This window comes from Dermacentor andersoni, chromosome 7 (assembly GCF_023375885.2).
Source record: "Dermacentor andersoni chromosome 7, qqDerAnde1_hic_scaffold, whole genome shotgun sequence".
Taxonomy (NCBI): domain Eukaryota; kingdom Metazoa; phylum Arthropoda; class Arachnida; order Ixodida; family Ixodidae; genus Dermacentor; species Dermacentor andersoni.
In genome coordinates this window covers 129,495,001-129,507,759 of record NC_092820.1, presented here as the reverse complement: position 1 = coordinate 129,507,759, position 12,759 = coordinate 129,495,001, and the positions used below count along the sequence as shown (strand labels likewise).

The window sequence follows — 12,759 nt, the reverse complement described above, 5'->3', positions numbered from 1 at the left end:
CCAAAGCACCCGAGGTTGTAGCGTATGATTTTCGAAGTGAATTACGTGAAAAACACGTTAATATTGCCACACACGTGTTATATTTGATTTTTCGAACAAGGAGCGCGGGTGCTATCACTCGAGAGAAGAGGAGGAAGAACGAACTGGGCTCGCGCTGTGAATCTAACCGGTCAGCGCTGCAAGCGCTGTTGGACATATAACCTGTAAATAGTTGCTAGTCTTAGTGACTCGTACTTTGCGTAACGTTGTGGTGGAGGGTGGCGCGTAACAAAATCTTCAAGAGAGGTTATTTAGAATTTGAACATGTTCTCCACGGCAGCTCCTCGGCATGGTGCTATTGTCAGTTGGAGATAGCAGTTGTGCTTCACGCATCCACGGCATATGAGCAACGAAGTGTGATTCCTTTTCTAATGAGCAAGGGACGAACGCGCATCGAAATCCACGGGGAAATGCAGGCTACGTATGGGGAAAGCTCTCTCGCTTTCAGAAGGTTGAGTTGGTGGTGTATAGAGGTGGTGTATGAGTTCACACGCGCATAGAACAACGTGGCAAAGACCCCATGAAGCTGAATCCGCGTCGCATTCAGCTGGTTATGTGTGCTTCCTTCCTGAGCACTTCCTCTGCAGATTTTTCGCCTCGACTACAAAATTTTATAAGAGCTCCAGCAAGAAACGTGCCGGTAAGTTATTATACAGAAGCGCATAACAGCCAAAGCAGGTGCTTGGCGAAGTTTTTCTACGTTTACACGGGGAAATTGGCAATGCCGTTAGAACAGCAACACTGGTAATGAGCGCGTGGATGATCCATTTGAAGTTAAAGGAAGGAAACTCACATACGCCATGGCTTTCAACTTATAGTGGGCCATACATGGAGCTTGCATTTTCTCGCCAAATCTTTTAAGACACATGAACACATCGCTTGCACTGTCTAAATCCCTTCACTTTTTCCTAAATGTAGGTTTGTCCCGTTGTCCGACGCACAGTTGCGGCTGCGACCAGAAAGTTACTTGTTTGCATACTGTAAACTCGTGCAAATGCAAATGCGGTAAGTGTTAATGTATTGTTCAATATACTCTTCCGTTCTCCTACAATACAGTTGTGTTGGGCCCACATAGCCAGCAAACAGTTGACATCATAGTATATTTGGGCGCATGCGTTCTAAGCACTGTAATTCAGTCGCAACCTGTAAGAACGTTTCATCAAAATATGTTTATTCCATAGCCAGAAAGGCCTTAAACAGAAATGACTGTTTCAAGCGTGACGGCGTTGCTATTGCAACACCACTTGGTCTGAAATACCTCAGCGACAAAAAAGTGGCAGTCGAAAAGCTTTATGTGCAGCCTCTTTCCAACCTACTTCGAATGTTTAACGCATGCGTGGCAATTTTCCCGTTTTCCGATTTTTATGAAGTGAGCATTCAAAATACTCATTTTTTCGCAACAAATGAAATTTAGTTGACGTGGATGTAACAGTGATACTTGCTAACTCATTGTAGTGGTGGGTTTCGCCAATGTACTCTTGTTCTCTGCCCAATTTTGCACAGCTGTTGTAGCATAGGGCTCCTTGCAAAATGAGAACAAATTTTATTACCACCTTCTTAGTGATAAAGAGAAAGAAGGTGCGAGGGACTCAATTTCTTTTGTTAGTCACCGGCATTAATGCTGTTTTATTTTTCATCCTCCCCTTCTTTTGTAGCATGGAAAGCGTGCTGTCTGGCAAACTTTTACAGCAATTATTTTTAAAAGATATGTAGATCCAACGCATCTATTTGAACCTGTGTGAGGCAGAGCTTTCGTTAAGCGTTTATCTAAATACCATAAATTTGACCATTTCACTCGCGCATCCTTGTCGAAAAGGAAACTTGTGTGCACCCACTCTCAGATATGCTACGGAATGCGACAAACCTTATGTGCGGTTGTTGTTCTTCATTTCTTGCTATTTATTTTAAATTTACGGACAGCTTCCTGGCCAGTTCCCCGTTGTAAGTTTGGGCCATAGTGTGGAATATTATAATCATGAACAAACGGCGATAATCTAATAACAGCTAATGGGCGTTCGCACGAGAAAAGCGTACGTGCGGTTGTGGCCCAAAGGTTAAAATGCTTGGCTGCTGCGCTGTGCGAACGAGTTTGGAATCCCGCCGCCAGACTTTATTTTTTGAAGAGAATGTGAACCGAATAGGCGAGAGGCAGACCAGTGACCGACCGAGTAGACTGACCACGTAGAGTAGAACCCGAAAGCCCCGCTTTCATTGCTCCTCTCTTGCTCTCTCATTAATGTCAAACGAAAGACCTTCTCTTTGCAATGAGCTACTTTTTGGATTGGGAAACAATTTTATATATCACGTAGTGCGCAGCAGAAACATCCATAAAAAATTTTGCATGAAGACCTATAATTTTTACATTTACAATTTTACTCGAAATATTTTGTGTAGGAAGCTAAATAAATCATTATTTATTGTATATCTAGGCAAAATACAAAAAAGCTGCTCGACATTCTCTAATAGTCAGAAACAACATTAACTTGACTCTGTCCAGCTGCGCGGCACAAATATAATTTTATATTTCGCACAGGCATGGCAGAACCTTCATATAGAGAGAAACACCTTTACAATGAAGTGTTCAGGACTTCCGAATATCTTCGTTATGCGGATCACTGTGCTGTAAAGGTCGCGCACCGTTCTACTGACAAGAAAGCTGACTAAGCACGCTCAACAAAACAAAACCTTCATTTAACATGATTTCGAATATCACAGAATGTGCAACCGCCACCAACGCTATAATGCACCAAGGTCCAGAGCATGATCGGCAAGGAACAGCACGAAAAATACCCCATCACCTCTCGTGCCTTCAAAACCATTTGTTCGTTTACAGGATATTCATCATTGCCGCTTCCGGTAACACTAGCGTCTTTACCGCAGCATTATCTGACTTTGAAGATGTCGTACGACACCATCTTCAGTCGCATCGTCGAATACAGCCGTCAGACTACTCGATGCGCTGAACCGAGCAGCGTACTGGTTTAGCCATTCCTTGTGCAATGCAAGAGTACTAGTTCTGACATCAGCACACTCCAAAATTACATAACAAGCGCTGCCGTTAGCGCTAGTACAGAGCGCACGCACCTTAATCACGACTTCTAAAAACAGTGTTGGCCCCCACAGGAGGAATTTGTTGTAAAGAAGAAATCAGCCGTCGGGGACACCTAAACTTCGTAGTAAATTAGAAATCGATGCTTGTTTTATTGGTCCGGCTTGTTGAAGAATGCGCACCATACACAGTGGCCGCTGGGCCCAGGCAACGTTTATTGCTTTGATGTGTGTTGATAGAGGCGTTGTGCGAGATGGTTAGAGAGGGAGTGTGAGGAGGAGGAACAGGGCGATAACTTGCCGTATGCTGGCATGACGTCATCCCGGTGTAGCACCTCGTTCAGCCTACGGCACATAGCGGTCTGGGGGTTTTCGTGTCAAGCAAGACCAGCGCAGCGCTGGCGCCGGGGTTCTCGGGGCAGCCTCGCGTATTCCTGGCCCCTACTCTGGTGTCCCAAATACTTGGTGGCTGGCGGTTTCCCCTTGGCACTTAGGGTCACAGACTCCGTCGTACAGGTCATGCTCCCCAACTCGCTTGATCTGTTCACTGTGTCGACGAATGTTCTCCCCCTCTAGACCATCGGCGTTCACCATGCGAGTGCCATCCGATGACGTGACTAGCGCTGGGACCCATGGCTCGCCTCGCCTGAAGTTGTTTACCTAGACCGGTTCCCCCAGCTGCAACACACTAGGAACGTGCTGGTCAACCGGAGACTGCGGGGCGAGCGGACCCGGTGGTGCCACTGCGTTGTGCAGTCTGGAAAGGAGCTCGTACCCCATAAGGGGTTTTGTGGGCACTCCCTCGGCCTGCAGCGTCCTTCAGTACCTGTGCATGCCGGTGCATGCATAACTGTGCATGCCTGTGCATGCCTGTGCATACCTGTCAATCCTTGCCAAGCTTGTTTTCAAATACCTTCAAAAACTCTTTAACAGTTCGCATGGTGCGTTCCGCGAGCCTGTTTGACTGCAGATGATAGGGTGCTGTCCGGAGATGTGTTACGTTATTCAGCTTCATAAACTCCAGAAATTCAGCACTTGTATATTGCAAGCCATTATCAGATAAAAGCGTCCGGAGCAATCCGAACGTGCCGAACAGGGTGCGCAGGGCTTCTATGGTGGCATGGGTTGGGGTGCTTTTCAGGGGTACTGCTTCGATCCATTTACTATGTGAATCCACAACGATCACTCGCATGTGTCTATCGATCGGCCCCGCAAAGTCAGCATGTAGCCTGGACCAACTCTAGCCCGTTTCTGGCTATGCGACCGCGGATTTATTTGGGGGGCATAGGGGCTGCTTGTACGCAACTGGGTCACGACTTAACCATGTTGCCAGTCTAGTTAACAATCCTGGAATACCACAGCAGCGAGCGGTCTAGTCGCTTCATTGAGCAAATATCTTGATGGATATTATGCAGCAGGCGTAACATTCCCGCTCTTGCGCTGTTAGGCACGATTACACGATGCCCCCTGTACAGAAGCCCATGACTCCACGTTATCTCAGTCTTGCGCTTGAGATATGGTTACAAATGCAGGTCTTTGCGCCCCGAGTTTCTTGGCCATCCTTCCTGCCCCCATTTTTGCACCTTTGCTAAGTCCTCATCGTGCGAGGTGAGAGCGACCAGTTGTTTCGCGGACATAACACCGTCATTGAGGTTTCCCATGGGGAAGACATACTTACCATTCCGGGTTTCTTCCAGGGTCTCTGGCTGAGACGTTGTGGATGTCGGGAGTCGACTGAGAGCACCTGCTGGAACCTTGTCCTTTCCAGGCTGGTGTTCGATGACGTAGTCGTCTGCCCTCAGCAGCAGGGCCCATCGTTGGATTCGGGCGGCGGCCATCAATGGCGTAGCCCTATCTGGATAAAAAAGTCCCACATGCGGCTTATAGTTCATCAACAGTGTGAATGGCTTACAGAGTAGGTATTATCGGAATTTCGAGACCCCTAACACTAGAGCCACAGCTTCGCGCTGCAGCTGTGAATAATTTCGCTCAGCTTCCGTCAGTACCCGAGAACAAAAGCCTATGGGTCGACGCACCCCGTCCCTGACATCGCGAGAAAGCACTGCACCGATTCCCTCCGGGGAGGCGTCGCATTCCACGACAAGAGGTTCGCGCGGGTCAAAATGCGCAAGAAAATCAGTGGACTTGAGAAATTCCTTCACCTTGCTGAACTCCCGTTGTTGACTGGGACCCCACTCCCACTTAGCTTCCTTGCGGAGCAGTTGATAGAGTAGCGCCATGGCCCTAGATGCACTAGGAAGAAACTTATGGTAGTATGTTAACAACGCCCAGATACGACCTTAATTCTGCGAGGTTCCGTGTGGCACCTGCATCTGAAGAATGGCATCAAAGTTTTCCAACTTTGGTTGACGTCCCTGATCACTAATTTGATGTCCAGGAAATCCACCTGTGCTCGAAGGAACTTGCACTTGTCCCCATTTAAGTGCACGCCATTTTCCCAAAACCATGCAATACTTCGTGCAGTGTGGTGCAGTCATTGTGTTTCTCTGCGATGATGACGTCGTATAAGTAGACCTGAACCCCAAGAAACCCTTGCAAGATGGTCACCATGCGGCGTTGCAACACTGCCGGCGCGGAAGCCGCTCCAAAGGGCAGGCGAGTGAAGCTAAACAGTCCCTTATGCGTGTTTATGGTCGTAAGTAGCATGGCTTCCTCTTCCAACGGTAGCTGATTGTAAACCTACCGCAAATCTATCGTAGTGAAAACCTGACCGCTGCTCTACGATGCCAAGATATCTTCCACTCGGGGCAACGGATATTGCTGAATATGACAAGCTTTGTTTACCTTGAGTTAAAATCACCACAAAGGTGAATGCCGCCGTTGCAGTTTACTACCGTTACCACAGGAGCAGCCCGATTAGAATGATGCACAGAAACAATAACCGCGGCCAAAAGGCGCTTAAGTGCAGCGTCGATCCTTTGAGGAAAGGCGTATGAAACTTCGCGTGCTTCCCAGAATTTCGGTACCACTTTCTCCCACATATCAAAGTGTACCGGCGGACCCCTGATGGGACCTAAGCCTGGCGCGAACGCATCAGCGAATTCTGCTACCAAACGGTGCACGTTAACATCGTCCGTCTCGACGAAAGGCATTCGCTCACCCATCGTGTTCACGTTCATTACTGGCGCCTCGAGCATGTTGAACGCCTGCATCAAGTCGCGTCTCCACAGGTTGGGGCCGGAGCAACCGAGGACTGTCAGGGATCCGTTCGTCGATCGGTTTCCGCACGAAACCTTGATCTTGAGTCGTCCACGAATGGAAAGCCTTCCCGGAAGCAAGTCAGTCTTACTGGCGAACCACGCAGCTTGGAACGCACTGTTTCTTTAGCTCATAGGTGGGCCACGTGATGAGCGACACTGGTGACCCTGTATCAATCTGCATGTCCCCTGGAACGCCCCCCCCCCCCCCCCCCCCCCAATTTAATCTGCGTACAATGGGCTGCGTGATGCCGACGTGGCTGACATGACTGTCCACTGCTTCCAACGCGAATACGCCGTTCGTGTCCACAGATGTGCCCTCTCCCGAGACGATAGGGTACTTACGTGACGCGACCGCCCTGGTGGCCCTTAAATGAACTCTCCCTACGGAAACGCGCTCGGGCGCTATGAGCTCGCTGTTGGCACTTGAAGCATGTTGCCTCACGGAACCGGAATCTTGACAGCAGGGCTTACTCCTTTCTTCGAGGCATCAGCTGGCGTCTCAGTAGAAGTCGCAACTAAAGATCACACAGATACGGCTGCCGGCTTTTTATAGGCAGCGCACATCACCGACATGCAGATAAACACGCAGACAGGCGGCGTGGCGGCCACCCGCACTGATCTTATTAACAGACAGCATCGAACCCGCGCAATGCCGAACGGCCGCATACGTCGGATTACTCGAATGTAACGACCCCCCTCTTAAACCAAAAATACCGTTACAGAAGCACCTATGTTTTTTTCTTTTCATTTAGAACGCTAGTACAGCCTATGTACAAGAAAAATATATGCAATTGTTCATTGCCTTTATAGAGTATCAATCGTAAATCAACCGGTCTGGCCATCTGCGCACGCGGGTGTTGTGCCGAAGCGTTACTTGGGGGGCAGAACGACTGCTGGCAGTTTCTGTACGGTATCACTGGTGTTATTGCTTTCACGGAAAGCTGCTGAATCACGTTGCATGTCCTGCATAGTAGTAAAATCAGGCAGGACGGTTGCTGCCCTCAAAAGATCTGCATTTACAGGCGTTAGGCGCTGTTGCGCGTGAATCAAGAGTGGGTATCACTCACAAGCTTGTTAAATTTACGAGGAAACTATTTATAGGTTTCTCCTCTGACCACACCTCTCGTTCTCCCCTCCCCCACCGGAAAAACACTAGCAGTACCGCGATATTTATTGGCAGTGCTCTCCGTACTCTTGATTTACCCTTTCATTGCTTGCGTCGTATCTGGTTCCAACAACGATAGGCGCGTTCGCAGTTTCCTAGCACGAAACAGTGCACTAGATGTTTCACCAGCGAAGGAGGGGGGGAGGGGTGATTCTGTACGAAAAAAGAAAATGATCTATTTGTGCCGCATGCTGATGCCGCAGTAGTGCGGCATCAGTAGTCGCTTTTCACTGTCTCAACTGCACGTTCCGTTGCACTGTTTGGCGTGGAGTGGTATGGTGGAGAGTGTGCTTTACTCCGTTTTTGCGAAGAAATTCCTGAAATTCGTAAAACGGTAATTGGGGACCACTGTCCGTCACGACCTAAACTGGCAGACCATATGAAGCGAATACACCACGGACAGCCTCGTGTTTTCTGTGCAGTTGGGCTGGATATCAGTTCAACTTTAGTAGTAGTAGAAGTTGTAGTAGTAGTAGTAGTAGTAGTAGTAGTAGTAGTAGTAGTAGTAGTAGTAGTAGTAGTAGTAGTAGAAGAAGTAGTAGTATATACATAAATAGGTAGCACGTGTTTAAAGTTTGAAGTTTATTTCTTTCTTCACCCAAAAAGTCTCTCAAGCGCGATGCCTGCGGCAGGAAGGAGCTTCCACATCCGCTGCTAAGGTTTGCGAATGGTGTCACTGGCTAACACTCCTAGGGTTAGTTGTAGTAGTAACACATACATACCCCCCAAAGTCGATGGAAAGACGGCGCAGGGGGAGCTCAATTAGTAGAGCGTCGCACGCGTAAGGCGAAAACGTGGGATTGTTCAGCACCTGCAGCAAGTTGTTCATTCATCCACTTTCAATTCCATTACTTTAAAATTTTTTTGGGTCAATTAGTAAGTACAAGTAATTTTCCCTGTGTTGTCCTTAGTGTCTTTGTTTGTTGGCTTCATGTGTTTATATATATATATATGTGCACGAAAAGAAAGGGGGTTAACCGAGGGGTCTGATTTTTATTATGCTTATCATAAAAAAAAATTAACACCAAGGACAACAAAGGGGAAATTATTTTTACTTACTTCAATAATTAAAGAAATGAAAAATATTGGAAATAGAAGTGGATGAAGAAACAACGTAGCCGCTGGTGCCGAACGATGCCACGTCTTTTCATTACGCGTGCGATGTTCCAGCAATTGAGCTACCGCAGGGCTGTTTTCCTATCTACTTTCTTCTGTATTTACGTATTCTACTGGAACCCTGGGAGCGTTAGCCAGCGCTACCATTCAACCACACATATATATATATATATATATATATATATATATATATATATATATATATATATATATATATATATATATATATATATATATATATATATATATATATATATATACATATATATATATCTATATATATATATATATATATATATTATATATTATATATATATTATATATTATATATATTATATATTATATGTATATATAAAGGGGTATATATATAGATATATACCCCTTTTGGTAGAGAAAGGGCTAGCATTAGTTAGCCTAAATCACCCCGGTGTTCCTTAGTTCCTTATCAACTTTCTTGTTTACCTTCAAAGTAGAACTACGTGGGTTTATCACAGCTGACCAAGAGCGCAACGAGCATTGCGGCGTCGGAACCTACGCAGCCGTGGTAGTAGTGCGCTTCAAGAAACAGTCTCGTTTTCAAATGGCAGCCACATGATTAGACGTATTACGCGAGATTAGGAGAGAGAGATAGCAAGGAATGGAAAGGCAGGGAGTTCAACCAGACGAGCGTCCGGTTTGCTATCCTACACTGGGGGAAGAGAAGGGGGCAACAGAAAGAGGTATGCGGGATAGAAGGAACACTACTTGTGCACGCAGCAAAGGGCCAGGAAATCAGTCTAATTCAAGCAACTGCTCCGCCGATACGTTAGGCTGCTGTCATTCTGCTGCCTGAACCTAATCTTGGTGCTTCCCCATAGCTGGGGACGTGAGATTGAAACTGCCGATACGTACTGCAGCACATTAGGATAATATCTAAATGTAGATGTCAGTAAAAAATGGCAATAGCTTAAATAATTTTAGATAGACTACTTGCGGCTGCGAGAAAAGTAATAAGTCCCTTTTTTTGTAGTTTTTTGATGCCTTGTGCCTATTATACTTTTTACTTTTCTCTTTTTCTCTATTTACCTATAGGAAATTAAGAAGTGTGGTGCGCGCAGTCTTTTCCCATCGGGATAAACTTGCTGTCTGCATCATTTTGTCTTTTAATGAACCCGAGTGGGGAAGGCCACAGTGCCAAACTGATTTTACATGATGTGTAACAGAAAACATCGTCATTCACTAGATTACCATACATTCAGTGTTGTGGTGGGCGTACGCAGTACACCTAGACATCTTGCTCATAATATATGTGCTCTTACATGCAGCGACAAAATATGAACACTGCTCGCGTCCTTGGAAATCTACTTGCCCCGTCGTCTATTGCCGTGGCGAGCATACAAAAAGATGTTTGTGCACCTGCGGTAAGTGCGCTAGTGTCATGTTCATTATAAGAAAAGTGTTGCGGCTAAGGTTAAAAAAATACATGATTGTGTTGGCATGCCATCCGTAGAGCGTTCAGTGCATATTGTTAGGGTACAACAAATATTGCAGAGGCCAAATCTCACATTAGTTGGTAATGCGGTGGGACAACTACGGGGGATATTCGTAGCCTTTGATATGCACACCGGAACTCCATTATAGATTCGCGAGTAGTGGAAATTACTTGCCTTTTTTTACAACCTATGTACTCTTTCCAGCAATACCTTATTTCTAGGTATAAACGCACCTTGTTTTTAGCATTTTTATATCCTGTCTTAAAATTTTTTTTTACAGGAAACACGTATGGATTTCCTTCAATGCTTTGTGCTATATTTCGGTGGATGACAATTTTTTCTTTAATAAACCTTGCTCCTAGTTCCGTTAAGAAAAGATTTGCCACTTTGGGATGCTTCGCACATTTGCTACAAGTCACTGTCCGGCATCTTTATTACTCATCAGTGGGAACTCAAAAGGAAATCGGGTGTAACGTTCATACACTCTCCTATTATTTTCATTAGGTCGTATAGATTAACCGGTGAGCATGCGTGAAGCTTTTTCTTCTGCATCGCCCTCGAGGACCGCGGCATGCTCACAACTCGGTTATTGCCTACCCACATTCTGCGTATGGCACGATTAATTATGTTTGCGAACAGTGATAACATTCAATACAGACAGTGTTAGATTAAAGACCAACTCACTGACCCTACTTTTCTTCTGCCACGAGGTTTTAGCTGCAGCATTTCTCTTTCTGAGCTGCGCTACCACAGTAGTATAACGTTTTCGGGTCGTGTGTATATATATATATATATATATATATACAGTAGTCTAACGGTGTCAGGCCCTATATATAACATTTATTTTCACACACCTACACCTTTCCAAATCATCTCACAAGAACAATGCCCTTTTTTAATGCGAAATTTCGCTCTCTGGCATCATACATACTTGATATAGGCAGGCAATATGCATATGCATAATTGGTTTTGTCCGAAAACAGTCATATGGGTTACGTGGTATCTGTTCTCTTTGCTGTAAATTCCTTCCCTGAGCAACTTTCATACAATATTGACATATGTACCTCAACAAGTTGTACCCTAATTTTGAGACGCCATACCTTGCATAGTGTTGGAATCGCACCGCTGGCACGAGTTGTTGCAAACTCAGCGCTGATGCCCGTTATTGCAAACGGGTCGCAAGCCCCAAGGGTAGCGTTGGCCTGGCGGCCTGGGGCACTGGAAGCATCCGAAGGTCCCGGCAAAGCATGAGTCGACTGGTAACAGAACAACTGGTTTATTCTAACATCGCAAAAGAGCGGGCGGTCAGGTCGACCGAAGTGAGAGACGGGAGAGCACGTAACTCGACAGAAGAAATCGGAGCCTCCCTCTTGGCGTCCGGGGGCAGCTGCTCTTATACTTTCACAGTTGAGGGCAAGAAGGAAGGTCACGGGATGTGACCACGTGACGGCGGGGGACGGACGAGCTGAGATGCATGTTGAGACGAGTGTAGTGACTCAACCGCCGGCCGGGCGCCGGACAGACCTCCTCGCTTCACACTTGGGGAGCTCCTCTCCCCGGCTGCTGCGCTTTGACAAGCGTGGCACACACACACACACGCACACACGAAGACACGTGGCACTGAAACACGCCTGGACGCGCTTGGCGGGGAGGCGTATCTGCGGCGCTGAACGGGCCAAAATGTCCGCTGCTTGGAACGAAGCCCCGGCGTCCGTTGCATCCGCGCCGGCTATACCCGCGCGTCGTAGGCGAAACGTAACAGACCGCCCCGCCGGGGGAAGGAGATCCCGATGGTCAGGGGACTGCATCCGCTGTCCGGAGGGATGTCGCTCGATGATGCTCATAACCGAAGTCGGGCGTCCTTCGGCGTTTCTTGAGCGCAGCGCACAGAGAAGGCCTCGTTCTCTCGTTCAGGTTCACACAGGACACTGCAAAGTGACTTCGGGAGAGTTGACATTTTTGTTCTCGTTTCCGGCAAGCGTTAGAACTACGCCGAAACTCAACCGCTCAGTCAGCAAGCACGGCACAACCCTCACTAAGCCCTGCCAGGCTCTTTCCCCTATTATACTACTGCCTAGTTCCTTACAGTAGTTTAGCAGCACTCAGAACGCGTCCACAAATCGGAAAATTGCACTAGAAAGCACATCATCACTTTGAAACACTACACAAAAGCAATATGTTAAAAATCCTGCCTCAGGAAGAAAAACATCAGTAACAAACAATTTTGAGGCTGATTCCCACGTTAGGGGCTTCGACTTAAGCCATCGGCGTTACCGTTGAGACTCCCCTTTTTGTAACGCACCTCAAAGGAATATTGTTGCAAAGCGAGGCTCCAGCGCAGGAGGCGGCCATTTGTGGAAGAGATAGTCTGCAGCCATTGGAGAGGGCAGTGATCCGTCTCGAAGCATGCGAAGCGGAGATCGCAGCGAGCGACCGTACACTAGCTCAGCTGGCGAAAACCCCGTAGCCGCATGCGGCGCGGTCCTAAACGCAAACATCACCCCAGGCAGACACAGCCCCCAGTCAGTTTGTTGTTTAAAACACAATGCTCTCAACACGCGCTTCATGACGGAGTGGAGCTTCTCAACGGAATGCGATTGTGGGTGGTACACTGAGCTGTGTAACAGCTTTACCCCGCACCTTTCGAGAAAGGCTGTCGTCAAAGCGCTAGTAAACACTGTGCCCTGATCTGATTGGA

General features: G+C 47.1%; 1 protein-coding gene across 4 annotated transcripts in view; it reads left to right on the top strand.

The window, feature by feature from the left end:
• LOC126533837 (uncharacterized) overlaps nt 1-12,759 on the top strand; it is a 54,554-nt gene that overhangs the window by 36,364 nt on the left and 5,431 nt on the right. For all 4 annotated transcript variants that reach the window (XM_055072423.1, XM_055072422.2, XM_055072421.2 and 1 more), the window contains 2 exons: nt 958-1,044; nt 9,894-9,989. In XM_055072423.1, coding sequence (XP_054928398.1) covers nt 958-1,044; nt 9,894-9,989 — 183 coding nt within the window. The remainder of the gene's footprint in view (nt 1-957; nt 1,045-9,893; nt 9,990-12,759) is intronic.